This window comes from Microtus pennsylvanicus, chromosome 9 (assembly GCF_037038515.1).
Source record: "Microtus pennsylvanicus isolate mMicPen1 chromosome 9, mMicPen1.hap1, whole genome shotgun sequence".
NCBI lineage: Eukaryota > Metazoa > Chordata > Mammalia > Rodentia > Cricetidae > Microtus > Microtus pennsylvanicus.
In genome coordinates, this window is record NC_134587.1 from 109,203,881 (window position 1) to 109,231,600 (window position 27,720).

Below are 27,720 nucleotides of genomic sequence, written 5' to 3' on the forward strand. Positions count from 1 at the left end.
TGGGATGTGTTGTATGAATGTGTGTGTCTATGTCTGCGATTCTTTGGTTCTTTATTATATGTCTATTTTCTAATGAGAGAGAGGAAAAGGAAGGGTGTGGATTTGGGTGGGTAGGGAGAATCTGGGAGGGCCCAGAGGAGGGAAACCCTGATCAGACTACCGTGGGGGGGGGGGGGGGGATGTATTTTCAAAGGTATCTTCCCAGGTAGTTCCGCATACAGTTGCTTTTTGCCTGATGCCCTGGAGGAACATTCAAGAAAGAAGAGACACATCACCAAGCTCACAAGAACTTTAAACCCCTCTTTCCAGGGTCTAATGGTGTATAGTTTTTGAGACAATTAGGGACCTCTGGCTGGCCATGAACTCCCAGAAGTGCTCCAGCCTCTGTCTTCCATGTGCTAGCATTAAAGGTGAGGGCCAGCGCAGCTTGGCTCTTGAAATTTCTTTCTTTTCTGCCAGCCTGTGGTGGCAACGCATGAAGAAACAGGCAGCTCTCCGAGTTCGAGGCCAACCTGGTCTACAGAGTGACACCCTGTCTCGAAAAAAAATTTTTTTTTTCTTCATTACATTAATTCCTTTTGCATGCGTGCGCGCCTGTCAAAATCTGAGAACAGTTCAGGAGGGGTTCCCTCCCTCCACCATATGATGGTAAATGCCTTTCCCACTGAGCCCTCTTGCCGGCTTTTGACAGTGGCATATAATGCAACCCTGCTGGCTTGGTAGCTAGCCCAGGCCGCTCTGCTGCAGTGACACGCGAGCATCACCACGCTGACCACACCTCCTTAAAGAAACAAAAAGGTGTCCCGGACGGCTGGGGAACGCGGGAAGGCAGCTGTGGAAGCTCCCTCAGGGGCGTGAATCACTCACGCGTTGGTGGCGCAGCTCCACCCGTTCGGCTTCTCTTGCCAGCACCCAACATGGCGCCGAGCGAAGCCTGGGGCGGGAACAACGCGTGGTGTGGATTGTGACGTCGACGCGTAGCGTGCTCAGTGCGCAGGCGCTCTGAGAGGAGACTCGGGGGTTTCCGCTTCCGCCGTCCTCTTTCTTTTCAACGCGGCGACCGAGCGGGTTGGTGTGTGAGGCTGCGTCGCTGACGGGCTGATGGTGGCTGGGCCGGGGCGGGGACGCGGCGGGAACCGGCGAGAGGAATGTAGTGGCCCGTGGGCGCCGCTCTGGCCTTGTGCATGCCCACCGGGGTTCGGCCGGGGGACCTGGTCACGCGGAGACACAGGCTGAAGGTCCAAGAACCGCGGCCTGGGTTTATCCAGAGATATGCTGGGAATTTGGTTCCAAAGTGCTAGCCTATGCCATGGGTTGGTGGTCACCCAGGGTACAAAAACTGCCTGGGCTCGCACGCCTTTAAGCCCAGCACTCGGGAGGCAGAGGCAGGAGGATCTCCTGTAGCCTGGTCTACAAGAGCTAGTTCCAGGACAGGAAAAATAAAACAAAAAATATCGGCGTGATTGTGCACAACTCACGTCAGCGCTTGAGAAGTAGGTTATTGTGATTTGATATTCGGTCCCTGAGATGGCGGACAGTGGAGAGGCACGACTATAGGGTGGGATGCTGTTGATCTGGGCGCCCCGTCCTACCGGGTAGTGGTGACTGGGACAGTTGACAATGCACGGGGTCCCCGGGATGTTTGGGCTTTGGGGACGCACTTCGGGCAGCTAGACAAGAAATACCCAGCTTCCCGGGGGAAGTGGAAGACTGGTACGGGCCTGCTCAGGCAGATGCCCCCACACAAGCAAAATGTCACTGATGGGTCTCTTTTCTCTGCTTAGCAGACGCCAACATGCAGATCTTTGTGAAGACCCTGACGGGCAAGACCATCACTCTTGAGGTCGAGCCCAGTGACACCATCGAGAATGTCAAGGCCAAGATCCAAGACAAGGAAGGTGGGCTGGGCTGCTCGGGGCTCTCTGTCTTGTGGATAGGGTGGTGTTGATTGGAGTGCTTACCGGTCTTTGGAAGGTCTTTGGAGTCCTCAGCCTCATTCCTCTGTGATTGCGGTGGTCCCAGCTCGTCCAAGAAGGAGCTGCGGCCAGCCTAGTTTCTCCTGTGTGCAGGCATCCCACCTGACCAGCAGAGGCTGATATTTGCCGGCAAGCAGCTGGAGGATGGCCGGACCCTGTCGGATTACAACATCCAGAAAGGTAAGGGGCAGCAACCTGGCTATTTGGCTTTTGGGCGGAGGACTTGCATTGTAGATGGGCCTCTTTACTGGTAGCACAAGAAAAAGTGTTAGGGGTAGGCTCCAGTCACTTGGCTGTGGAAGTCAGAAAGCAGCTTGATGGAGTCGGTTCCATTCCACCTGTGTGGGCTTCAGACTTGAACCCATGTCACCAGGCCCATCTGTTTTTTTGTTTTTTTTTTTGTTTTTGTTTTTTTTTCGAGACAGGGTTTCTCTGTGGTTTTTGGAGCCTGTCCTGGAACTAGCTCTGGGCCCATCTGTTTTGTGTGCCTTTTCTTGCCAGCCCTTTACTTCTATTTTTATTGGTTTTTTTTCCTGTTTTGTTTTGTCTTTAAGCTAAGTCTCAACTTTAGCCCTCGCTGGTCCCACAGTGTTGCCCCAAGAACTGGCGTTGCAGGTGTGACCCATGGTGCCTGTTTATTTTAGTGTTTGAGGCAGGGTTTCTCTGTAGCTTTGGAGCCTGTCCAGGAACCCACTCTGTTGACCAGGCCAGCCACAAACTCAGATACACCTGCCTCTGCCACCCATCCCTGTTGACTTTTTTATTACATAGTCTTCTACCTGCATGTGTCCCTGCGGGCCAGTAGAGGGCACCAAATCTCATTACAGGTGGTTGTGAGCCACCTTGTGGTTGCTGGAAATTGAACTCAGGACCTTTGGAAGAGCAGGCAAAGGGCCCCTGTTCACTTTTTAAATGATCAAATCTTAATTTGTGTGTTGGTGTAAACGTACCATTATCAGCTCTTTTTCCCTTTGTGTGTATGTTTGAAACAGGGTTTTCACAGTGTGGCCCTGGCCTTGAACTCAGAGATCTGCCTCTGTCTCCTGAGTGCTGGGATTAAGGCTTGTGCCACCTCCACATGGCAACTGGCAGCTTTTTTTTTTTTAATGATTTGTTAATTTGCATTTTATGTATTTTCCGTGTTTTGCCTGCTTGTGTGTCAATGTGAGGGTGTCAGATTCCCTGGAACAGGAATTATAATAGACAGTTGTGAGCTGAACTCCGGTCCTCTGTGAGAGCAGCCATCTCTCCAGGCCGGGAGCTCCTTTTTTCCCCCTCCTTTTTGCTAAGCCTCTGCCTGTCTAGGATTAGGGTGTGTCGGCAGGATTCCGGCTGGCAGGAGGACCTGGCTCTGGTGTCTGCCTCACCGTGCTGTTCCTTTTGTTCCTTTGTTGCCTGTGCTCCCGCACGGTGACTCTGCTGCCTACCCTGTAGTGAGGCCTCTGTACATTACAAAAGTAGTAGAGCCGCGCGGTGGTGGCGCACTCCTTTGATCCTAGCACTCGGGAGGCAGAGGGAAAGTAGTAAAGCTTGATTCAGTCTTGAGGGTTTTTTTTTTGTTGTTGTTGTTAATTCGTTTTTATTTTATGCACATTGGTATTTTGCCATGGGTGTTCGGTTCCCTGGAAGCGGAATTAAAGACAGTTGTGAGCTGTCACATGGGTACTGGGAATTGAATTCAGGTCCTCAAGAGCTCTTAACCACTGAGCCATCTCTCCAGCCCCAGTCCTTTACTAATTAAGGGCAGGCTGGCCTATGGCAGCAATGTCAGAAAACTCTCTTTAGAGAGTTCCCTGAGCTCTAGGGGCAGGGCTCAGCTTCTGTCCTTCTCACCAGAGTCCACTTTGCACCTGGTGCTTCGTCTGCGTGGTGGCATCATCGAGCCGTCCCTTCGTCAGCTTGCCCAGAAGTACAACTGTGACAAGATGATCTGCCGCAAGTGCTATGCACGCCTGCACCCCCGTGCAGTCAACTGCCGCAAGAAGAAGTGCGGCCACACCAACAACCTGCGCCCCAAGAAGAAGGTCAAATAAAGCCGGGGCATTAACTGGCCCATGACCCTGGGACCAAATAAAGTCCCCTTCCATCGACCGGAGCAGTAACTGGTGTCCAAGTGACTGTTGTGTTCAGGGAGGGGTGGGAAGGGTATCGGTGTAGCCCAGGCTGCTCTGCAACCTGCCAGTCACAGGCATGTGGGAATGCCACACACAACTGGGAGCATGTGGGTTTACACGTGCGCACCTGAACTGCTGGCCTCTGGTGTGGCCGTGAGCGCTGCTTCTGGGCTGGACAGGTGAGCACACAGGACTGTGGATGGAGGTTCTGCAGCTAGTGTGGAAACCACAGCTGAGGAGGCTTTCAAAGTGGAGCCCATGCCTGGGGCCCCATTCTGCCCTCGTGTCTACAGTCTTGGCTGGGATCTGTGGAAAGTTGGCTCACCCGACCCAGTGTTCATATGCCAGTTGTAGGTCCTGAACCTATCGCCTTCCCTCTGTAGGGCGCACCTGGGATCATCAGCCCTCTCCAGTTGCAGTGCACACCTTAGTTGTGCGGCCCTGAGGCTGGCTGGCCCGTCTTTAGGAGACCATCAGTGTTGCTGGGGTTTCTTACGGTCTCCACTTTAATTAGTTAAATTGGCTATTTTAATCATGGCATTTGAAGGGTTCCATGGGTTTGAGCCTGGTGCGCCAGCAGCCTGCAGTCCCCCATATATGCATCAACCATCACTGATGCTTTTTTGTGAAGACCTCTGCCCCATGCAGGGTCTTTGCATAGACACAGTTCGCACACAGTAGGACCAGCTGTGTTCTAAAGGTTTATCTGGATTTTTTGTGTGTGTTGTATGCCTGGTACCCCATGAGATCAGAAACAGACACTGAACTTCGGTTTCAGATGTGTGAGTGCTGGCTTTCGGTCCAGTCGTGCAAAAGCTACTATCACTATCCAGTGACCTTGTTTGACCTAGGCACGTGGCGAGGTCTGGCGGGTGCACAGAGTTCTAGAACTAGTGCGTGAGGCAGTCAGGTGCGCGCGCAACGGTCCTGGGCCTCCGGGTCGGCAGGGGCGCTGCAGCCATTCCCAAGAGCAGCCGGAGTGCACAGTCATGCTCACCGCCGCTGCGGAGTTGCCGCCTGCTGCTGACGCCCCCGGATCTGCGGAGCTGCAGTGGGCCTGGGTGAGCCCAGGCGTGGGCAGAACGGTCGGGGGGGGGCTTCGAGATGGGCTCGGAGATCCGTCTTCATAGCCCCACGCCTTTATAGAGAGACGCCCCAATCGCTACGTTGGTATGGAGGATCCAGCAGCTGCAGGATGAACGCGCGCAAGCCTTCCGCCGCCTAGACCAGTGAGCCCGCAGGCTGGAGGAGGGGCGGGGCCTGAGGGAGTTCGCCAGAGTGGGACTCAGGGCCGGTACCAAGTTGGTTGTAGGACGTGGGGAGGCGGCGAGGGTCTGGTTCGGGAGTACTCAGAGGCGCGCGATCTAGGCCGGGCGCGGGGCAGAGCGGTCGGTGGGTGGCTCTGAAATCTCAGACCAGGAGGGCTGGGGGTGTGGCCGGGACAAGCAAGGCAGAGCAGACCGTGGCTGTGGGCGTGGCCTGGGAGAAGCGGGTGTGGCCCTGGGGGGCGTGACCCGCAGCCAGAGCCCCTCTCTTCTGGAGTGCCGAAATGAGCCAGCTCTCGGCTCTCTCCAGTCTGTGGGGTTCAGGTTTTCTTCTTCGAGTTGGGTGGATCTTCCAGGTGGCTGGGACAAGGAGAGTGTTCTGTGAGTCAGGGGCGTGGGTTCAGCATCTTCCCCGCCCGCCGCAGAGCTCACCGCCAGTACATGCTCAGCGGCCAGCACCACGACTTCCCGCTTTATCGGAATGTCGTGCACGAGGTGACCCAGGTCTTTGCCGCGGCCTCGCGGGAAGTACTAGCGGTGGAAGCGGAACTAGCGGGACCTCGCGCGCAGCCAGTGCTTGCTCGCCACGTGCGCAACCTGCAGGAGCTGGAACAGACGCGCCTGGCCACGGTAAGGCCACCTCTTACCTTCTGGGTAACCTCTCTCTCCTTCGGGCCGGGAATGGGCCACCACAACCACTACCTCTACACATGCTACACACCTCAGAGAATTTGGTCCCTCTCCCGCTGTCGCCTGTCTTCCTACAGTTCCCTCCCAGATTCTGCTTAATTATTCCAGTCCCTTTTGGCTGGAGAGATGACTGCTCTTCGTGAGTTCAATTCCCAGTATCCACATGGTGGCTCACAACCATCTGTAATGAGATCTGGTGTCCTCTTCTGGCCTGCAGGGATTCATGCAGGCAGAACATTCTATACATAATAAATAAGTTTTTAAAAAAATTCCAGGTCATCTGGAAAGCTCTCTCAAGAACCCAGTGGCTCCAATGTCCTGCCCTCTGTGTCTGTTTCTCTCCACCTCTGAGTTATCACTGTTTGGACCCACAAGCTACATCCTCCACAAATACACTCAGACACACAACTTCCTAGCTCCTTGACCAGATCCCAAGGCTACAGCTACCATGACTTTAAAGCCAATCCTAGTGGGGGAGGGGATCACCACACTCACATTGCTCTTTGGTCTGGGATTCATAGTACAGAACCCCAAACCCTGCCTTGAGTCCCACCTACCATACCTGCCGTCCATCCCTGGCTTTCCCAAGATATGTCAATATTTTGTACTTCCACAGGAGAGCCCTAAAAGCAACCCAGAGCCCCCACATGCTCAAGCTCCACTGTCCCAGGCTCCACTCTTCTGCCTTCTGTCATGATCAATGTGGCTTTTGTCTTGTGACTCCCATTTTCTTCTCCAGGTGGCGCTGCTGCAGGTGATGGGGACACCAGGAGTGTCAGAACAGGGGGACCCTGAAAAGTTGCGCCAGCTGAGAATAAAGTGAGCCTTGTGGGCCTCTTATCCCAACCCTTAAATTAGCACCACACAGCCGTGGTCACCCCAGTGGAGCCTTGTGGGCCTCTTATCCTAACCCCTACAGTAGCACTACACGGCGTGGTCACTTCAGTGCTGACCCACCCAATCGCAGAGGGCACTCTGATGGTGTCCTAGACGCATTCGTCTGAAGTTTCTGCTGCTTTCAGGAGTTTGAACATGGTCTCAGTCACGCTTGCTCCCCTGTGTGAGCCCCTGCAGTCCTATCCCAGGTCTACAAGCACAGGCAGGCATGCACACACACCCCAATCTCCTGGTGACAAGCGCCCCCCCCCCCCCCATCAGCCTTTCCCATGAGCCCACTGTAACCCACCAAGCCAATCCGCCTCCCAGGCATGCTCCCAGGCCGGGCTTGAGGTTTGGCGGCAGGCAGGAGGGCTCGGGGCTTGCCATAGTCCCCCTCCCCGCTAGCTGTGCGGCTTGGCTAATTCACCCCATCTGGGTTTTATTTATAGTTTCCATCCGCTCTTGTAGGGTAATTAAAACCATGGAGGCGATCAGCGAGGTTCTGCAGGAACTCAGGTTTGATGCCGAATCTGCAGAGTGAGGGCGGCTCCCAAGGGACCAGAGGAAGATGGGAAAAGAGGCCCATGGCGTCTAGCGCAGCCCTGACCGCCAGCTGGCTGGGGTCGAGCCCCGCCGGGCTGCCCTCTAATGCGCCTCACAAAATAAAAGAACCTCTCCCTCTGCAGTTTTCCCATCAGCTCTGTATGTGGGGTGTGGGGTCCAGCGATTTGGGGGGTGTTCCCCAGGGGAACAGGGAGAGCAGGTGGAAGGCTTGCATACCCCCAAGGAATTTAGGACAGGTATTCTGTGTCCTGGAAAACAGCACTGGTTTGGAGGTAGAGGATGTCCCAATCCCCTAGAAAACACAAGCCTCAAACACACCATCAGAGGACCTGGTTTATTTAAAGAGACTCTTGGAGAACCCTGGGTAACCAAAAATTCTTACTCCAACCCTACCCACATGGGGTACACCCAAGGTTGACCATCATGCAGACCAAATCTGTGACTGTGGGAGTTCACTGCGCCTACCCCAGCCCCTGGTGGTGTTTCTCCGGTTCCCCCAAAGTGACAGTACTGAGGCCCTCGTTGAGGCGAGCCTCCCGGTCTGCATGTGGCAGGAGAATGGCCTATCCTTAGAGTTTATCCGGCAGGACCTGAGAGCAAAAAAGAGGCCACACTAAGTCTGGATCACTCTGCACCTTGGGGATCATGCAGTGAAGCGCTTGGCCAAACGCTAGCACGCAGTAGGTGCTCACACGTGCTAAGTGAGTGAGAAGAAAACTCCCATTTGAGCAGCTCGAGGGCGGGAAGGCCTCTTCTAGACTGCCCACCCACCAGGACCTCCTTACCTCTCGCTGCGCCCCGTCTGCCCGAGGGCAGGATCCCCTCGTCCTGTGCTTCGAAAGAAGAGCACAGTGTCATGGAGGCTGCACACTCCTCAACTCCCGCACCCCCACGCGAGCCTTCCCCACTTTCCTACCTGGTTTCGAGTCTTGTGTGACTTTTGCATCCAAGCACGCCACTGGTCGTACAGGCGGAAGCTGAGGTTCGAACAGTACGCGTGCTTCTTGAGCCAACCGAGGAACTGCTTGAGCTCGCGCCGCACCGGGCCCGAGCTGGGCTCGCCGCCCCGCGGCTCGCACACCCCGCCGCCCGGGCCCGGGCGCTCTAAAGAGAGTGAAGCGGCAGTGTCGGGGCGCGGCCGGCAGGGGGCGCACGCGGACGGAACCGCGAGCTCCCAGACCAGACCGCAGCAGCGGGAAAGTTGGGAAGGGTGTCAGGTGTGGACCCGGGCGTCATCCAGTCGGATGGCGCTGCCACAGCGATGCAAACGGACAAGGAGGATCAAGTTAGTCGGAAGCAAAACCGGGTATTCGGTCGGAAATGAAAAAAAGAAATGGAAACTTGGTGGGGTTAGACCAGGACAGAAGGAGAAGGTAAAGGTCCCGGGCGGTCCACAGTCACCGGGAGAGAGAGCCCCAAGCGTCACGCCAGCACTTGGTAGGCTGAAGCATGATTGCTGCGAGGTCAAACCCAGTTTAGGTTACCTGTGACTACTGAGAGATAGGGTGGGGGGCGCCGGCGGGATGGCTCAGTTGGTGATTGCGTTTGCCACCAGCTTTGGTCCCACACGGTGGGAAGAGCCTACTCACAGAAGTTCCCTGATCTTGTGTGCTGTGGCACGCAGGCTCACGAAGGCACACACATCGTAAAAAACAATTTTAAAAGTTGTTTAATCATACGAAAATGTACAAAAAAAGGCTCTGGGAAAGTGGGTGACAGAGATTGAGGGAGACAGGCAGTAAGCACAGCCCAAGGGGCGGGTCCCCAAGATAAACCTGAGAAAATGATCGGTACAAGGAGTGGGCTGGGAGGGCCAGGTGGAGGCCGGCCCCTGGATCCAACCCCCAGGCACAGCCTCCCCCCTCCCCCCACAGGCCAGCGGATAAGGACATCGACTTCACGTCATAAATAAAACTGGGGACTCGCTGACAGGCCCTGGCACGGCCTCGGCCCCCACAGCCCCTGCCTGCGCCCCCCCCCCCGGCGCGCACCCTACCCCCGCCTCCCCAGTCTCCCAGGCGGACACAGCCGCCTCCTGGCTCCCGTGCAAGATTCGCAGGTGCTGGGCACGAGCAAGGGCCAAAGCTCCAAGGCTCCAGCCCCTCCCGACTCCATTCACTCCCGCCCAGCCCAGAACCTGGAGGGGCCCGGATGGGGGCTGGAGAGCTTGCTGGAGCTGGTTCTGACCCTCTTCCTCTAGGACTTTTTCCAGGACTCAGTTTCCCCATTATATCACCATCATGAAACTGAGTATATGTCGAAGTGAGTTCAGGTTTTCAGTGTCGTTTTGTGGGAAAAAAAAAATTCATTCTCTCTCTTGGGGGACCCATAAAAGAGGGCGGGATGGGAGCCTCCTCTACTGCCTGCAAATACTAACTGGGGAGCCTTGGACAGATAGGGATACCAGACATTTCAGTAAACATGTTTCATAGACAGGAATACATGTCCAGGGGCCATAAAGTCTGCAGGGAAGTCATCTTCAGGCAGGGACTCAAAAATGGGGGGCTCATGCCTGGTTTCTGAGCACTCAGGAGGCTGAGGCAATAAGATTCCAAATATTATGGTAGCCAAGGCTACTTTATAGCAAGGGTGGGAAGGGTGGCTCAAAAATAGAACCCCCCCCCACGTGAGAGACATAGGCACGGTGGTCTATCAATGTGGGACCATGCAATAACTGGCTATAATGTTCTATTTTCTATAAAGTTAACTTTTCCAGAGACTCTAGGATATTCGAGTAAGAACAAACTGTTTTTGATCTAGGGCACACTTTTGTTCCCCACCTCTCACCAAGTGACAGGCTAAAGAGAATCCGGACCAGAAGTGTGACATGGCTGAGTGTGATGGTAGTTGCCTCGCATCCCAGCACACTGTCTGGAAGCAGGGACAGGAAGATGGGGAGTTCGAGGTCATTCTTGGCTACATAGTGAGTTCAAGGCCAGCCTGGGCTACCCGAGACCCTGTCTCAAAAAAGAAAAAAAAAAAGGAGACAGGCTGGATTGGGGTTCCCGCGGGGCCAGCAAGCCCTAGAAATGTGCTCACCACTTCGAGGGGTGGAAGCAGCGGTGGGGTGGCTCCACTCACTCCAGATTCCCGCCTTTTTCGACCCGTAGATCCCGAATGGGTTACAACGCACTTGGACAAAATATACAGTGCCAGGCTTCAGGCCCGCGAGGCGGCAGGAGGTCTGGTTGCTGACGTCATCCACCACCTGCACGGTGAGGGAAGAGTCAGATGCGGAGGGCGGGGTCAGGGGCGGGTCCGGGACGGGACGGGCACCTTCCAGTCCACGCTGTCCTCGACGCGGTAGCGGATCTGGTACTTGGCTTGGAAGAGGAAGTCCTTGAGAGCAGGTGGTGAGACCCAGCGGACGCTCAGCTGGTCCTCCAGGCCCCCAACACGGCTCACGTGCACGTCCGGTGGGGGGTCCGTGGTCACTGGGGGCGGAGCAGGCCTGGTCACTGGAGATGCCTTTTTTGTTGTTGGGTTTTAAGAAATGGTTTCACTGTGTAGTCCTGACTGTCCTGGAGCTCTCTATGTGGATCAGGCTGGCCTTGAACTCACAGAGATCTTTCTTTCTCTGCCTCTGCAAATGCTAGGATTAGAGGCTTGCAACAGTGGGCCCAGTCCTGAGGACTATGCTTGGTGAGATTTGTCCAGAGACAGATCCTCTCAGTGGTGTGATCCAGGCTGCAGTGGCTCCTGGGACACCAGACCTGCCTACTCACCAGAGCCTGATAGACCACTGCCACTTACATCCTGGAAACAGCCAACAGCAGTTAATGTGAGCTGAAAACACTGTGACTGTCTCTGATAGAAGATACACAATCCTATCCTCAGGGGCACAGAACATCAACCTGTCCAGCTGGGGCCAGAGTTTAGCGGCAGAGGTCTTTCTAAAAAGGAGTGAGCATCGCCCAGCACCTGAACATCGCCCAGCACCTGAGCACCCTGCACCTGTGAGCATCGCCCTGCACCTGTGAGCATCGCCCAGCACCTGTGAGCATCGCCCAGCACCTGTGAGCATCGCCCAGCACCTGTGAGCATCGCCCTGCACCTGTGAGCATCTCCCAGCACCTGTGAGCATCGCCCTGCACCTGTGAGCATCTCCCAGCACCTGTGAGCATTACCCTGCACCTGTGAGCATCGCCCTGCACCTGTGAACATTGCCCAGCACCTGTGAGGCCAAGCGTTCCACTCCAAGTCACTAGCTGCTATAAGGCTACTGTCTATGTTTTGAGCCAGGGTCTCACTATATAGCCCAGGCTGACCTCAACAACTGTGATCTTCCTATCTAGGCCTCCTGAGCACCAGGACAACATGCGTTATCACATTTCACCCCACCTTATGCCTACTGCTACCCTTCACATTACCAAGAGCCTCAGTGGGGCAGTTCTCCCAGCTACAGGCACAACCGAGGGACAGATGGCACTTTAGGATGCCAAGAAGAGACAGGTGAATGGGGGGTGTGGGGACAAGCCAGGAACACCCAGGAACCCTACTGGGGGACCATGGAGAAGTACAGGCTGATCTCTCCTGGAGTCCTCAGCGAGGCACTGAAAGGGTTAAATGGCCCAGGCTGCTCTGGGCTGGGAACACCCTAATTAGATTAGGCCCAATTCTGCTCAGGGATCATCCACTTCCTGCCTCCCACCCTCACCCCCCAGCTCCAGGCCTCGGCTTCCTGGGGCGCCTCCCGACCTGGGCGCCCTCTCCTGGATCCCCCAGGACTCCCTCTTGAACACCTGGGCTGCTGAGGGGGAGAGTAATCAGGCCAGGTATTTTCTGCAGAGTTGGGGATCTTAATTGTCTGGAGTGGGGGCAGGTCTTTGCATTGAATTGTGAAACCCACCGTCCTGCAACTACCAGACCCCTAGATGAATCAACAAGCCTGGGGGAAGGCCCGTATTGAACTGCGGCAGAAAGCCAGGTGACACTGGGGGCTCACCCACGTCCAGGACGTCCAGTGTGAGAACATCAGATCGCGCTGAGCCCAGACGATTGGTGGCTTCCACCCAGATCTCATACGGGGTGAAGAGGGCCAGGTCTTTCGGGATGTGGCAGGAGTGAGGTCCCACAGTGTGGTACTCCTCACAGGTATTGTCCTGACCGTACCACCTGTGGAGAAGGGAGAGTCCCTTTTTAGTTCTTGGACCTGGCTTCTTCAGCCCCAGGGGTTCAACAGGAACATATTTGATCAGAGAAGGCAAGTATTTGCCTGAAGTCACACAGTTTGCTGGGCTGGGCACCAACCTCAGCTTGTACTTGAGAGAGTAGTTGGTGTGTAGGAATGTCTCCCCGTGTGTGCCCGGGGTCCAGCGGCAAGTGAGGTCCTTCATGTTCCGGGACCAGCAGCTGATGTTGAAAGGCTTCTCAGGGGGAACTGCGAGAAAACTGACAGCTTCTCAGAAGCGGCTAGGAGCACACAGAAGGGTGGGGTCCCAGCTGTGCCCAGAGCTTCAGCGCCTGACCTGGGTGTGGCCATGCCTGTATGCAAGCTCATTTTCAACCCAGCCTGCCTTGGCCCCCTCCCCACAACAGAAGACCCATGCGCTACTCCCCTGGGTGTCCTGGGTCCCCACTTACGGCCAACATAGAGGCAGGAGCCAGCCAGAATGCTGCCGTCCCGGGCATGACACACCAGGTTGTCCCCGGACTGTTGCCTGGACCCGTTGAGGTTGGCCAGGGCCAGGGCCAGGGTGGAGGTGTTGAGGAGGTGGGACAGCTCCGAGGGCAGGCGGCGCCCATTAAGGGTCCAGTAGAGACCCTCAGCACTGGCCCCAGGTGTATCTCCGTGTATCGAACAAGTAGCTTGCAGGGAGGAACCAATGAGAAGAGTGGGGTCCTGGGGGCTGATTACAGCTGTGTCTAGGGTCAAAGAGAGATACCTGTCAGGCATGGGATGGACCAACCACAAGTCCCTCAACTAGAGATCAAGAATTCTTGAGGTGGTGCTAATAGTTACCCATTTTACAGATAAACAGAAGAAAGGAGGGAGGCCTAGGTGCCCATTGCAGCCAAGGCAATGAAGTCAAGGCCAAAGCCAGCTCTGAGGTGCCACAGCCCAGCACCTTCCCAGTCCAGCCAAGAGAGGTGCCAATTGCCCATCACTGCAGCTCTTGGAGGTGAAGGCAGGAGAATCAGAAGTTCAAGATAGCTCTTGGGTTCACAGTGAGTTTGTGCCCACTAGAGCGTCAGAAGACCCTATCTCAAAAATCAATCTACCAATCAATCAGAGGTCAGTGAAAAGGCTCAGTGGGTAAAGGTGATTGCTGCTAAGCCTGAGGACCTGAGTTTGAAGCTGGAGCTTATATTGTAGAAGAAGAGAACCATCCCCCAAGTTGTCCTCGGGTTTTTATATGCTGCACCATATACACAAGCATGAAACACATTTTGGGATTTTTTTGGGGGGAGGGCGAGAACAGGGTTTCACTGTGCATCGTACGCTGGTCTGAAACTAGAACTCACTATGTAGAGCAGGCTAGCTTTGAACTCACGGACGTCTGTCCGCCTCTGTATCCCGAGTGTTAGGGTTAAAAGTGGGTACTTTTGCAGGTCAGCAATGGCACACACCTTTAATCCCAGCACTCAGGAGGCAGAGACAGGCAGATCTCTGAGTTCAAGGCCAGCCTGGTCTACAGAGAGAGCTCCAGGACAGACAGACAAACCCTGTCTTGAAAAACAAAAAACAGCAGGGCAGTGGTGGCGCACGCCTATAATCCCAGCACTCGGGAGGCAGAGGCAGGCGGATCTCTGTGAGTTCGAGGCCAGCCTGGTCTACAAGAGCTAGTTCCAGGACAGGCTCCAAAGCTACAGAGAAACCCTGTCTCGAAAAACCAAAAAAAAAAAAAAAAAAAAACCCAAAAAACAAATAATGAACTTCAATGCCAAGATGTCAAAATAAATTGAAAAAAAGTCATAAATGCCTACTCAGAGCTGCATCGTTTCTATTAATCCATGACAACCCCGTGTGTGTGTGCGCAGAATAGCGCACGGTGGCTTCCACGTGCAGCCACAGGGATGAAAGGAAACGTCTTTCCCTCTGAGCCCTGTCACCAGCCCACAAGATTCTTTTCTCTCTTTCTTTTGGAGACAAGGCCTTACTGTGCACACTACGCTATCTTGAAACTTTCCATCCTCCTCATCTTCCTGCCTCAGCCTCCAGAATTCTGGGGTCACATGAACATCCACGTGTGGCCTGTCCCTTCCTCCTCGCTCCTTTCTCTGAAACCCTAACCTCACATATGTGGCAGTGGAAAGTGGGCATGTCTAAACAGGAAAGCCCTACTCTGGCAAGTGTCAGGGGATCACAAATCTACAGCTAGTACACGCCACCTATGCTATGCTGCAGAGCGAGACCTTGTCTCACTGGAGGAGTAGAGGTGAGCTGGGCAACCCTCGAGGGGCAAGCTCTGTGCCTGGCTCAGGTCCCAGCACACGTGCTGAAGCTGTGGCAAACCCAATCCTCTGTGTTCTGGGGCAGCCATGAGAGAAGGGACCACCATAGAAGCCCACATGTGAGGCCTCCACCACTCTGCCAGTCACTGCACTGGAGCTGACCCACCCCCACTCCCCATACCTCCCACCTCTCCTCTTTCCAGTCTTCCTAATCCAGAAGGCAGAGACTTGCTCCCCAGGGCCACTATGATGCCACTTGGGAAGTGACCTCAACCATGTTGTGACCAACCCTGAGACCCCCCCCCATCCTGCCTGCCCTCCCTTGGGGAGAACCCTAGCTTGCCTACTTATAGGCTGGGACCTCAGCAAGAAGATCAAAACCTCGGGGATGGAAAGGGGAAATATAACAAGCCCCTCTGACTCAGTTTCCCCACCTGTCAGTGGCCATCCTGATCACAGATCAACCACACAAAAATGGTTGGAGGCCTGTGGGACATTTCCTAGGGAGCCTCGAGGCTCGTAAGCCAGGCTGTGCTATGGTTTAAACATTCCCAATTTGTCTGGAAACCTAACTTCATTTGCTTCTGATAACTCTCCTTCACCCAGGATGGGCAGACTCAAGCTTCATTCATTTATTCATTCATTCATTCAGAGCCTGCAGTGTGCCAAGAACTGAGGTCACCTTGGGAATAAAGATACAACAAAATGCTTGTCTTTGCTGGTTGTGGTGGCTGCACCTTTCATCCCAGCAGAGGCAGGCAATCTCTTGAGTTTGAGGCCAACCTGGTCTTTAGAGAGTTCTGGGACAGCAAGAGCTACACAGAGAAACCTTGTCTTGAAAAACTCAAAAGTTAATATTAATAAAATCACAAAAAGAGAAAACGGGAGGAAGGAGGAAAAGGAGGTGAAGGAGGAAGAGAAGAAAATCTAGAGTGAGCTGGGGCTGTAGCCTTGTGTGCTTGAGGCCCTGGGACCAGAGAGAACCAAGAGGCAAAAGTGGGTGAGTCACAGTTAGGCAAGGAGGCTTGCGTGTGCAAAGGCCCTGGGGCAGAAGTGAAGGACAAGGTCAGGAAAGGATGCTGGTCTGACCCCTGGGTAAGGGGTGGGTGGGATCAGAGAGAATAAGACTTGTATTTTTGAAAAGGATTCCCCAAGTGGCTGGGAGAGAGGGGTTGCACCGACCACCATCACCCCTACTCCAACCCCAGGCTCCAGCGAAGGAAAGCTGAAGCCCTGTATGGTCCTTCATGCCACAGATGGGTGAGGTGACACCAGCGTGGTTCTGGGCCCTGCTCTGCAGGGCTCTCCCGGGCAAACTTGGCCTTGCGAGGAGGCGGTTCTTGCTGGAGCCTGTGAGCGCAGTTGCATTTGGGGCTTGGCCCAGGGCTCGGCGGAGGTCTCGGCGTCCGGCGTCCGTGCGAAGGAGCCAGCAGGCCAGAGTGGAGGAGGCGTAGGCCAAGGGGCCGCCCCGGAGGTCCCAGGCAGCCAACCGCCCGCTAATTCAAAATTCCTTCGGCACGAACTGGGGCGTGCCAGCATCTCTACCCCGGCCCACCCACCGCTTCCTGCCTGGGCGCCCCCCTCAGCAGGGTGGGACCCCACTGTCTGCACTCCTGGGCAATGCTCACACCCCTCTGTTCCTCCCTGACCTTTGGCTAGAAAGGGGACTCTCTGGGGGGGGTCGTGGTGGGGGGTACTGCCCTTTTACCACACCCGCCTGGCCTGGATTCGCCGGCAGCTGCTGCTGCCCTTCGGGCTGGGTGGCTGGGGGAAGAAGGGGAGCAAGGCTATACCAGCCTGGACAGGACAGCCTAAGCTTTCTTCTTAGGGCAACCGGGTGTAGCCCCGCAGCAGTGCTCAGGACACCTGGCACCCCCTTCCCGGATCCCGCCATAAAACAGGGAAGACGTTCTCCAGGTTGGGAACAGGCCTGGCACCCTGGAACACCAGGGCAATAGGACTCCGGCTTCCTTCTCTGCTTCCACGAACAATGGGCCAAAGCCACTGGGGACTGGGGCATACACATGCCCACCTTGGCAGAGGAGCAGCTGACAACAGCCCCCTAACCCTGGAGAGGGAGAACCCCCCTTCCTTCCTCCCCTCTTCCGCTCCTTCCCCTCACAAAGCTGGGGCCTAAACAAGCTTCTTTCCCCCTTTCCCAATGCGAAGTTGCTGCCGTTATTAAAAAGAACACCATGTGTTTTAAAAGGGAAAAGTGTGAGATTCCCCGAAAGGCCAGCGGGAAGGTGGCCTCCATCCCAGCCATCCCCCAGGGGTCTCCATCTCCTGGCCCACTGGTACCTGCACACACTTTTACGACCCACCGGGCAGCCGGTCAGGTGCTAAGGTACACGGTAAGTACAAACAGATTGCAGAGGTGTCAGAACCCCTTATTTAATTTCTCTCCCCCTTAAAGGAAAAAAACACACGCGCCACCCCCACCCTGCCACCTTCGCCTGTTGCTCTGCAGCCCGCCCGGAAACAAAGCTTAGCGCTACTGGAGGCAAAGACTACCCACGGCCTGACAGAGATACCAGCTCCTTAGAAAGATCAAGGGTTACCTGCCAGATGCCTTGGGCAAGCTAGAGTGTGGGTTTGTGTGTGTGTGTGGGGGGGGGGGTTGTCCACAGCCAAATAGCACAGGCTACTAGCCTCGGAGCAGCAGCGCAAAGTGGTGCCCCAGCGATGTGGCCTGTGTCCTCCGATGGGGTTCAGAGAGTAAAGTCCTCCAGCGGACTCGGCCAAATGCCATGCCCCGGTGTTGACTCCCCTGAGGAATGAATGTGGGACCGCGAGTGCGTGCGTGCGTATGACTGTGTGTCGAGGATGGAATGCGAGCGCCGCGATGGTGTGCGAATGCGCATCTGGGCTGCAGCGCGCATCGGAGGGCAGGGTGACGGGACACAAGCCAGTGGGGCTCTTTTGTGTGTCTTTGGGTGTGTCCCAGAGAGGGTCTGGATGTGGAGACCATATCCTGGCGGATGTGTGTGCGTTGGGTGATGGGGCCCAAGGCCAGGAGTTCCTCCAGCTGATGGCAGCTGATCCCTTCTGGGTGCCCCTTACACAATAAAGTCTGGGCCCGCGGTGCCCCGACACGCTGGCTCTCGCTCTTCTGAGATTTCAGTCGCTCAAGACTTTCAGCCGAGTGCACCCTGAATGAGACTGGTTGTAAGCCCCACCGGTGGAACGGACTTTATAAGATCCCAAAGCGTGGGGTCCGCTGCAGGGGGGAGGGGCGGCGCCGGCCCCGCAGAGAGGCACGTCCCGGGGGACCCCCCCTCCGGGCCGCACGCCAGGCGGTCAGAGCAGGGGGGCCCCGATACGGCCCCACCCTCCCCGCGGGGCTCATCACTTCGTGGGGGAGGGGACACCACTCCGTGCCAGCACCCAACCCAACACACCCAAGCGTGCGCCCCCGGCCCGGGAGGCGTCCCTTCCCCTGTGATCCAGGACGCAGACGTGTGCGCCTCGAGGCGTCCCAGCACCCTGAAGACACTACGATGTTCCTCAAAACGAGCCTGGCCGGACGGCCTTGCAAAAGCGAGTCAGGTAAGAAGGCCTTGGGCACATAACCGGGTATTCTTGGGCCGCTGGGTAGTGGCACCGTGCGCCTCGCAGGTGAGGGCGCCCCGAGGGCCGCCTTCCTTTGTTCCCGGGCCGTCCAGGTGGCGCTCGCGCCCCCTCTTTCCTCCCCCGCGGCTGCCCCCCGGGGCGCCCGATCCTGTCTTCTCTGGGGAGGTGAAGAGCAGGGTGCACGGTACTCACGGGCTCCAGATCCGCCCCGAGGCACCCCGAGGACACAGAGCAACAGAGGCGACCACAGCGGGGACAGCGGCCTCGGCTGCCGCCGCGCAGATTGGGCGGCGGGGCCCGGGCGACCGGCGGGCATGGGGGTGGCGCGCAGCGGGCGGTGACTGCAACGCCGGGATGGGGCGGGGGCGTCTCTGCGGGATGCAGATTGGGGTTCGGGGCTGCCCGCACGTCGCTGGGCGCGGACTGACTGCGAGGCCGGAGCAAGTCTGAGCAGCCGAAATTGACAAGGCGCTAATGCGCCGCTCGCCCCGCCCGGCCCCGCCCCCAGCCCGGCCCCGGGAGGGGGGGGATGATCGCGGGCCCCCGCACCGGTCTTCCCACCGCCCGCGGGCACCGCGCGCCCCACCCGGCCGGTCTCCGCCCCGCCACCATCCTTGGGCACCTCATTCTTCCGCGCGAAGCCCCCGACTCCTTCCCCACCCGCTCATGGGACCTCCCTCTCCGGCCCCGCCCGTTTCAGGCTTCCCACCGCGTCATCTGGGATCGTGTGCCCCTAACTCCGTGTCGGTCCCTAGCTCGCAGCCCTGATGCCTTTCCAGCGTCCCCCAGTCTAGCCCAGACTTCCCCGCGCCGCCTTCTTATTGGGGGCACCCATACGCTCTAGGGTTCGTGTCCCACATACACACCGAGCGGTCCCTGAACCCGTCCCTTTCAGCCCTTCTTTCTTCCGCACAGGTTTTCAAAGCTGCCCCCAGTCCCACGCCCTGGGCGCGCGGGTCCCACCGGTCCCCACCCATTCCGTCTCTCTTCTATCCTCGGTGCACAGCCTCGGCCCGGGCAGGGAAATAATAGAAGTCAGAAGGCACCAAATTCTCAGCCTTCCGTCCCACCTCGCCTGTCCTCTGTGCGTGCTGGGTTTGGGGATGTCTGGTAGCGTGAGTAGGGAACCCCTATGCATGGGCACAAGGTAGGTGTGTCCCTTGGGGAAGTAGGACTGAACCCCGCATTCCTAGTTCCCAGAAGGGCATAGGTACAAAGGGGTTCTCCCTAGACTTCTTCACACCCCCCCACGGAAAAATCCACTCAGCGGCCCGCGGGTGGGGTGCGCCACGAGGTGAGTAATCGTTGTACGGCCGCCGCCCGCCAGCCTCAGGTAAGGCGGGCAGCCTCGAGCGACGCATAGTTATCTCCAATTGAGCGCCCAGTTCTCTCTTTGGTTATTTTTGTTGGCCACTGTTGGGGTTTAGGGACCCCTCCCGGGCCGGCCCAGCCCTGGCATCTCATCTCCTTGCTCTCCTCTTTGGTCTCCACTCTATCCGGATGCCCACAAAAGAGAAGGTCCTGGCTTGCAAGGTTTCTGTGGTGAGGTGCCGCTTGAAATCGAGTTCCCGGGAATCTCACCCCACAGATTGGGTAACAGTCCCCAGACACAGCTCAACTCTTCCCATCCACCGGTTCCCTTGGAGGCTCAACCCTTTCCTTAAAGGTCCCCTAAACAGCCTCAAATGGCAAAGGACGGAAACACAAACTATGGAAACCACTGCCATTTGCTGGGGGCAAACCCGGTCTTGTTTACCTCAGTTTCTTCTTTCGCAAAATGAACAATTTGGGGACAACTATAAAGTTTACATGGCAAGAATCAAGTACGGAGGGAATATCCAAAACAAGCAAACCTTAACCCTGACGAGCATAACAGGGTGCAGAAGTGGCCCATTGGCCTGTAGGTCCTCTCTGAGAACTGTGACCAGGTGGCCTATAGAGTTATGTAGGAGGTAGTGGGTCTTGGTCACGTTTCCAGGATCATTGCTGCCCCTCCCCCACAGCGCCGGCCACACCAGTTCCCCTGTATAGGTAGGGAGGTCGAACCTCGGCTCCTGGGAGGCTTTTGGAGCAAAGATATTTATTTTTTTTCCTGAACGCTCCTCCTCCCCCATTCCCGAGTGGAAAGGGCTAGCTTCCCATGTACCCAGGTGCTGCAGGCAGCGACATGGGAGTTGCGTGACTGAGTGCTTTTCCCCCTTCCCACACGGACAATCCATCAGCAATACGGTTGGCCCTGATTCCAAAACACACCCCCATTCTGAGATTCTGAGCCCCCTCCACAATCCTGGTCCAGGCCTTTCATCCTCTGTCCTCTCAGAGATGCTGAGAGGGCCTCCTTGTGATGCTTCCGCCATCCTGCCTTTGTTTTAATTACAGGCAGAGAGGACTTTGAAAGAAGTGAGAGCCAGCTCTGGCCTGCCACACTGTCCAGCTCACTGGCTGTTTGGGCACGAGTCAGGGGCATTGGCCTTTTGACTGTGTCTTCGGGAAGACTTCTGTCAACCTTCCATCATGAGTGACGTTTTTGAGTCCCCACTTCTCCAGCCCGCACCTTCACTGTCTTTTATTGTCTTTGTAGCATAGGCCATCAAAGTGACAGCTCTACGGTCACTTAAGTTCTGAATAACGGAGTCCAGTGAGGGACAGAAAAGTTAAATACACACAAAAAATGAAAAAGTCTAGCCAAACAACAACAACAAACAAGCAGCTCCAGCAAGTGATGTGACCCAGGATTTCAGGGTAGGCCAAACATACCACTTTGCTGCATGACCCAAAGTGGCAGACATTCCTCTCTGGTCTTTGACCTCTGCCCCCTAGATGACCTTTATTCTTTGGGCCAAGGGAGTTGACCTTAAGGTGCACTGTCCGCTCCCTTTCCTCATGTTCCCATGGAATTAACTCTTTCCTCCCCGGTTCAACCCCTCCTAGCTTAGGAAAGGAAGGTAGTCTTGGTGGACCTTCTGGCAAATATTGACCTAAGTCATTGAAGGTGGCTGGGAATGTAAGAAGGGGTGGGTGGAAGTGTTGTTAGTCCTGAACTCTTCACCCGGGTTCGGGAGACTCCACCAGCCTTGGATTCCTAGTTAAAATGCACTGTAGGCTTTGAGGTCGAGGGACAGGACCAGTGGAAGCCAAAGCCTGTCTGAGGAGGGCAGAGCTGCGACCCATGACCACTCCTCCAGGGTCCCCTCCCCCTCCTGTACTGGGTGGTGCTCTGACTGATGAGTAGTGTAGGTCTGATTACCTGGTTTGGGGCTTGTGGGTGTCTCAGCCTAGACACTGGGGATGCCACGCCTAAATTTTATAGTGTGCTGCAACGTAAGTACTAGAGATGGATGTGGGGCCACTAAGCCTGAGGTCCTTGTTCCTCTACACCCTCAAACTGGTGCTGGATGGTCAGCTATTTGGGGGAGCATCGCACCCTCCTCTCATAGTTTTCCCCGTGTCAGCAAGCAGCAGCGCCACCCAGCCTTGGACTCGGCTTGGGGGTGGGGGTCAGTAGGGTCGTGCTGAGAGCGGCCAGGGACAAAGGGCGCTTGTCTGAGGCCCGCTCTGACCCGGGTAGCTGCTTCCCGGACGCCGGGAGTACGCTGATTCACGCGGACAGCGCCCCCCGCCCCCGGCCGCGCCGCCCCGGGGGGTAGGAAGTGGGGGGGGGGGGGACGCGGGGCGGCGGCGAGTCAACTTTCCCTCTTAAGCCCCGAAGGAATGTCGGCGGATTTCCTGAAATCCGACCCTGGCAGCCCGCCGGCCGCCCGCCCCTCACCTGGACCAGCTCCCCCGGGAACGCCAGGAGGGGCGCCCGGGCTCACCTGGGGGGCCGAGGTCAAGTCCTCTTCCGCTTCCCCCCAGCGGCCTCAAAGAGCGGAAAAGCGGGGGAGGCTGGAACCAACAAACTACTTTCAGCCCTAAGGCGCTCCAGACTGCGACCCAACCCCTCATGCCTCAGTTTCTCCTTTTGCAAAAAAAGTACGGGATATTCTTTTGCATGAGTCTCCACGACCCCCGCCCCCAACAAGGTCTCGTGTACCCAAAACTGGCCTCAAACTCAGACAGCCAACCTCCTGTCTCAGCCTTTCTTGCTGTGATTGTCAGACCCGGCTTCTCTTAAGCCCCTACCCTCCACACCTTGGCAGTCTCTCCTGTATCCTGTCATAGAGACCCATCCCCGGTGCCATTCCGAGTTCCAATGACCTAATTTGGAAGGGGAACAGCCATACCCTATAGGGTTTTTGCAAAGAAAAATAGTCGTGGCAAGAAAATCTTTGTTGAAAAGGGTGTTTGTTTGAAATGAATGAAGGACCATAATTGCGGAAGGGTTAAGTGCCCGCGACTCTGCAAATGACAAGTGTGAACTTGAATTTAGGCTCTGCCCAGGCATTCGGATGCCAGGTTTCCCACCTGTAAATTGGGGAAACAGGCTTTGTGTTTGGTTTATTGAGCCAGGGTCTCTCTCTGTGGGCCAGGCTGACTTAGAATTCACCTCGTAATCCAGGTTGGCCTTCACCTCGCGGCGATCCTCCTGCCTCAGCCTTTCCGCGGGCTGGGATGATGGACATGTGCCAAGGCATACGACTTGGGGAGCCAGTTGGGGTCCCAGCGCGCAGGGACTGCCCAGGGTGCGCTGATGGGAGGGAGGCCCAGCCTGGGAGGGGCGGGGGAGGGGCCGCGCCGGGATCCAGATGTTCAGGTCCGCCAGGCACAGCCGCGCCTGATTAAGCCACGTGGGGGCCGGCCGGGGCCGCCGAGATGAAAGCGAGCGGCCGGCGGGGAACGGGACGCGCCAGCCCCTCCTCCCGGCCGGAACCTGCGGCTCCCTGTGACCCGACGACCCTGCAAGCGGCCTCCTCGTCTGCTGGGGCGGAGCGACGCGGCTGGAGGGCCGCTGGCACCTGTGCTGTGCAGGCCAATGGGGCTCAGAGCCCCCGCTTGGGCTCCTGAAGAGAGAAAGCTGGGAGACCTCGGAACCCAAGACAGAAGCCACAGTGTTCCTGCTTGCCTCAAGTTTTCCCATCAGATTGGAAAAGTGAGCGGCTCAGAGGCCTTGCTCCCTAGGGTGGTAGGGTTCCCTCAGGTCTGTTTCTGCGCTGGAATGGAGGAAGGCCACCCTAGTATTGCTCCCTGAAGGTACCCGAGAACTTCCTGGAGAAGGCAGATGCCAGGAAGGTATCTCCCAAGAGTCTTATTTGACTGCTCCTAGGACTCTTAATGACTGGTGTTCGTCTGGGTACCGCGTCCTCTGATGCTTCAAATCCACTCTGGCTCCAGCCCTGTGATCCTCCTGTCCTCCCTTCTCCTTCTCACTTCCTTTCTCTCAATTCCAAAGTCTTTGTTCTACCCTTCCTCATCCTGGTCCTCACCACCTCATGCTCCCCCTCCTCCCTCACTAACCTCCCTCTCCCCTTCTCCTAAGTCCCTTTCTCATACTATCTTCCCCTCTTCCTAGGCCTCCATCCTTTTCATCTTCCTGGTCCCCTTCTCCCTACACCTCCTTCTTCTTGCTCTCCCCCCCATTTGTTTTTTTCAATTCCTTGGTTAAGGATCCTATCTGTTTCCTACTCTGGTTGTTCTTGGTCTCCATTCTTGGGTGGGTGACCAGAGTGTCACCCTATCTGGCCAGGCTCTCCTTGGTATCCCCTGGTCAGCAGGTCCAAGACCGTGCAGAGACGCCCGGCCATGAGTATCAAGGTGTCCCCGGCCAGGGTGGGAATTCACCTGCCCGCCCCGCTAGCCGCAGCCCCCCCCCTTCCCAGGCTGCCTCGCTCAGTGACGTCAACACCCGGTCCCGCATCTCGACGCCCGCACTCGAGGCCCGAGCTGCGCACGCACGCTCGGCCATGGCTGCGGTAGCGTTGCTGCTGTTGCTGCTGGTGTCGCCGGCCGCCTCAGCACCAGCGCGGGACCCCTTCGCCCCGCAGCTCGGTGACACGCAGAGGTGCCAGCAGCGTTGTCACCAGCGCCACTCTGTCCCGACAGCCGTTCAGGTAAGAGACCCCAAACCCAGTCCCTGGAAACGGGGAGTGGCCTGAGTGGCGGACCTTCGGGTGGGGGGAGGGGATACGAGTTTTGGAATGCTAGTGCTGGGGAGTGGGGTCCCTGGAAAGGGGAGGGGCCTGGATGGGGGAACCTTGGGAGGGGGAGAGGTCCGTGTCAGGAGGAGAGATCTGGGATGGGGGTTCCTTAAGTAGGGAAGGGATGCGGGGCCTTTGGATAGGAGCCAGAGAGCCTCTAGAAGAGGTGAGGAGTGTGGATGGAGGCTCTTTTGGAGGGGGAGGAGCTGGGGTGCTTCAATGAGGGTGGCTTGAAGGGGGGAGGGGTGTCTCAGAACTGTCCTTCGGTACAGGAAGGGCTGAATTGACGCCTGGGATGAACGTATTGTATGTGCGTGTGTGCGCGTGCGCACACTTGTAGAAGGACATGCCAAAGGATGCTGAGACCTGCTCTTAAGAAGCCTAGAGCTCACCCCCCCCCCCCGCGCGCGCAATGTGCAAGAATTACTGGGTGCCCCTGCTCTGTTTTCTCTCTACATTCATCTCACTGCCTTTCCTTTTGAGCCAGCTTCGCTCCATCTGTCCCCACCAGCACAAGCTCTCCGCTTCTCTCCGAGAAGCCCTCCCTCCCTGCCAGCTTTCACCGCGAGATTGTGGGGTCCACTCCTCCTTGCACCAGGTCCTCCATAGTTCAGTCTTCTTAGAAAGCAAGTTTCTGTTTCTCAGAGACTCCCATAATGATCCTGCCTCCCCTCAACCTCACTTCAGACCCTGGATTTTTAGGAGACCCCAGCCTTCTCTGAGGCCCTTTGCCTGAGTCCTTATCTCCCTTCCCAGCCTGAGTCAGAGAGCCCCTCAGAGTCCCCGAATAACAAGGCCGTCCTTGTCAGTGCTTGTGAGCGTGGCTGTCGACTTTTCTCCATCTGCCGCTTCGTGGCCAGGAGCTCCAGGACCAATGCCACAGAGACAGAATGCAAAGCCGGTGAGTCCTCCAGGGCGGGGTGCTCCTGGGCTTGTGGCAGAGGTGCCCTGGGAAGCAGCCCTGGTGACTCCATTGTTTGGTCCACAGCCTGCACTGAGGCTTATGTGAAAGCAGCAGAGCAACGGGCCTGCAGTAACGGATGCTGGGGCCAGACCCCTGAACCTGAGACCCGTCTGGAGCTGAAGGTGAACCCCCAACAGCTAACCCACTGCAGGGCAGGATCTCTGTTGAGAATTGAGCTTGCTTATCCCAAACCCGTAGTCAGATTCCACCTGTGCTGGTTTCCCAATACGAGTTTTTGACATTTCTGTCTTGGGGCTTTCCCTTCCCAGAAAACAGCTTTGGAACCACCCAGCGGATCTCTGTCCCTGCTGGAATGGTTTTCCATACTCTGCAGTGAACTCATGAGTTCTGCCCAGGGCCTCGTGTCCTCTACCTGGACATACTCCCTTCAGACAGACAACCGGAAGGTGGTGGTGTTCCAGGTGAGGTGGTTGCAACAGGGTAAACCGTCAGTGGCCACCTCGTGGCTTGTGAGGTCCTAATGACATCTCAGGGCAGAGCTCTGCTGCTGGGGATTAGCCCCTGTGCTCCCTGAGTCATCTCACCGTCTTCCCTGTGGAGTAGGGGTTTGCTGTGCTTCTACTGGTTGGGTTACACGACCATCTTAGCCCATCTATAACTGTGTCCTTAGCCTGGGTGTCTTCCTGTTTCTGGAGGTTAGCAGAGGGCTTAAGGCCCATGGGGCAATGCTTCCCGCCTGACACCTAGGAGACCCTTCAACATCTACACAAGGAGTGCTGGCTCAATTGGGTCTCTCTGCAACATCTTGTTCCCTGCTCAGACTCAACCTGTGGTAGAGAGCTTTGCATTCCAAGGGAGCCGTCTTAAGCGAATGGAGGTGACCTGGAAGGGGTCCCACCCCGAGGCCTTGGAGGGGCACATGGGTAAGATTGCAACAGTTTGATGACCAGTCTTTTCGGCTCCACTGACTCCCAGGATCCCTTGCACCTCCACTCCAGCCCTCCACATCCTCCTGCCCAAATACTAGTTTCCCTTTCCCACTTCTAACCAGGTTGGCTTCTTAGCTGAGGCGGTGGGGGTGGGGGGGGAGGGCTGAGTGCCCCCACCTTCCAGACCCTTTAGGCCCCTTGGACAAAGTGAGGAGGACTAAGACCCGGGTGAAGACCAGCAAGGCCAAGATGGAGTCTGAGGACCAACAAGAGAATGACTTCCTCAGTTGCATGTCCCGGTGGGTACCAGTGGGCCTGGCTGGGCTGGGTGCTGCTGTTTGAGGCTTGTTTGAGGCTCAGACAGCTAAGCGGTGCCTGCCCTTGGGACAGGCGCTCGGGGCTGCCTCGGTGGGTATTGTTCTCCTGCTTCTTCCTCTGCATCCTGGTCTTGCTGTGGCTGAGTTGCTGTACCCTGGTCACCACACCTGGCCAGTCCCTCAAACTCCAAGTGAGTAGTTCATGGTGGATAGGGGCTAGGGGTGGGACAGGAAGCCTGGGGCTGCCTTCTGGGGATTCCTCCTTGCCCTGGTAAGCCAGACAAGGTTTTTTTTGCCCCCTTCCTACAGCCTCTGGTGGCAGAGCAGCATAAGAGTCTCCTGGTAGAGTCATACTGGCCTTTGTTCCCGCCCCCGCCGCCTGCCTATGAGGACAGCCCCCCGCCCTACAAGTTGAAGCTAGATTTGACCACGCTGTAATCCTCGACCTGTTGCCAAGTGGAGGGGGCCTCTCCACAGTCATTTCTCTCTGCACCCTGAAGTCCAAGGTCAGGGTGGGGAACCAGCCTTGGGCCTCATCTGTTCCCCAATCCTATTTCCCTCTCTTCCAGCAAACCCCTAAGTCCCCTTGAAATAGAGTAACCTTAATGGCTGGGAGGGGGAATCTGGCCTCCCCACCCCACTGTCTTGCTTCCTCTGGGGCTAGCTTTTGGCTTTTCTCACATGCTCTGGCTATGAATCTGGTCTGTGTTGCCTTTCTTTTTCTTTCTCTGTGTCCTCACTTGGGGGCTGAGGTCGCCGGTTCCCCTCTGCTAAGGCTCTTTCCCTTCATTTATCCCTGGTGACGCAGTCCCCCACAAGGGAGCAGTGGAGACTCCTTGCTGGGAGGGGATGAGAAGGAGTAAACCTTTAAATAAAGTGAATAAAAGATAGGGTGGCTAAGCCTGGTTCAGTCTTTGCCTGCCCTAGGGAAGTGGATTGAGCAAAGGACAAGAGAACTTTCACCCCAGCCCCTCACTGTCTAGGCTGGTGTTCTACACCAGCCACACTCTGGCCTCTCC

At 56.5% G+C, this 27,720-nt stretch overlaps 4 protein-coding genes across 9 annotated transcripts; 3 read left to right on the top strand and 1 right to left on the bottom strand.

The window, feature by feature from the left end:
- The first annotated feature begins 955 nt into the window (after positions 1-955).
- Uba52 (ubiquitin A-52 residue ribosomal protein fusion product 1) lies at positions 956-4,078 on the top strand. Of its 3 annotated transcripts, none has more exons than XM_075987222.1 (4): positions 956-1,068; positions 1,785-1,898; positions 2,070-2,156; positions 3,813-4,078. In XM_075987222.1, exons 2-4 carry the CDS (start codon positions 1,796-1,798, stop codon positions 4,007-4,009), a joined length of 387 nt encoding a protein of 128 aa, XP_075843337.1. In that variant the 5' UTR covers positions 956-1,068; positions 1,785-1,795; the 3' UTR covers positions 4,010-4,078. The 3 variants fall into 3 exon arrangements, with proteins under 3 accessions (XP_075843337.1, XP_075843336.1, XP_075843338.1); XM_075987221.1 differs by having other exon boundaries at positions 993-1,072; XM_075987223.1 differs by lacking the exon at positions 956-1,068 and adding an exon at positions 1,080-1,238 and having other exon boundaries at positions 1,788-1,898.
- A 943-nt stretch (positions 4,079-5,021) lies between these two features.
- Positions 5,022-7,609, top strand: Rex1bd (required for excision 1-B domain containing). Its single transcript, XM_075987219.1, has 5 exons — positions 5,022-5,151; positions 5,237-5,319; positions 5,781-5,985; positions 6,785-6,864; positions 7,393-7,609. The coding sequence occupies exons 1-5, from the start codon at positions 5,080-5,082 to the stop codon at positions 7,463-7,465; spliced, it is 513 nt and encodes a 170-aa protein (XP_075843334.1). The 5' UTR covers positions 5,022-5,079; the 3' UTR covers positions 7,466-7,609.
- A 199-nt stretch (positions 7,610-7,808) lies between these two features.
- Positions 7,809-19,096, bottom strand: Crlf1 (cytokine receptor like factor 1). 2 transcript variants are annotated; one of them, XM_075987217.1, is made up of 10 exons: positions 19,079-19,096; positions 18,649-18,902; positions 13,072-13,353; positions 12,739-12,868; positions 12,434-12,603; positions 10,765-10,922; positions 10,528-10,696; positions 8,405-8,592; positions 8,274-8,321; positions 7,809-8,078 (listed from the first exon to the last, which is right to left on the bottom strand). In XM_075987217.1, exons 1-10 carry the CDS (start codon positions 19,081-19,083, stop codon positions 8,058-8,060), a joined length of 1,425 nt encoding a protein of 474 aa, XP_075843332.1. In that variant the 5' UTR covers positions 19,084-19,096; the 3' UTR covers positions 7,809-8,057. The 2 variants fall into 2 exon arrangements, with proteins under 2 accessions (XP_075843332.1, XP_075843333.1); XM_075987218.1 differs by having other exon boundaries at positions 8,274-8,316; positions 19,079-19,094.
- On the top strand, positions 18,261-27,591 carry Tmem59l (transmembrane protein 59 like). 3 transcript variants are annotated; one of them, XM_075987214.1, is made up of 9 exons: positions 18,261-18,432; positions 24,213-24,443; positions 25,287-25,431; positions 25,519-25,616; positions 25,764-25,916; positions 26,276-26,378; positions 26,569-26,683; positions 26,775-26,892; positions 27,011-27,591. In XM_075987214.1, exons 2-9 carry the CDS (start codon positions 24,297-24,299, stop codon positions 27,137-27,139), a joined length of 1,008 nt encoding a protein of 335 aa, XP_075843329.1. In that variant the 5' UTR covers positions 18,261-18,432; positions 24,213-24,296; the 3' UTR covers positions 27,140-27,591. The 3 variants fall into 3 exon arrangements, with proteins under 3 accessions (XP_075843329.1, XP_075843328.1, XP_075843331.1); XM_075987213.1 differs by having other exon boundaries at positions 18,314-18,432; positions 25,233-25,431; XM_075987216.1 differs by lacking the exon at positions 18,261-18,432 and adding an exon at positions 23,315-23,485.
- Positions 27,592-27,720: the final 129 nt, after the last annotated feature.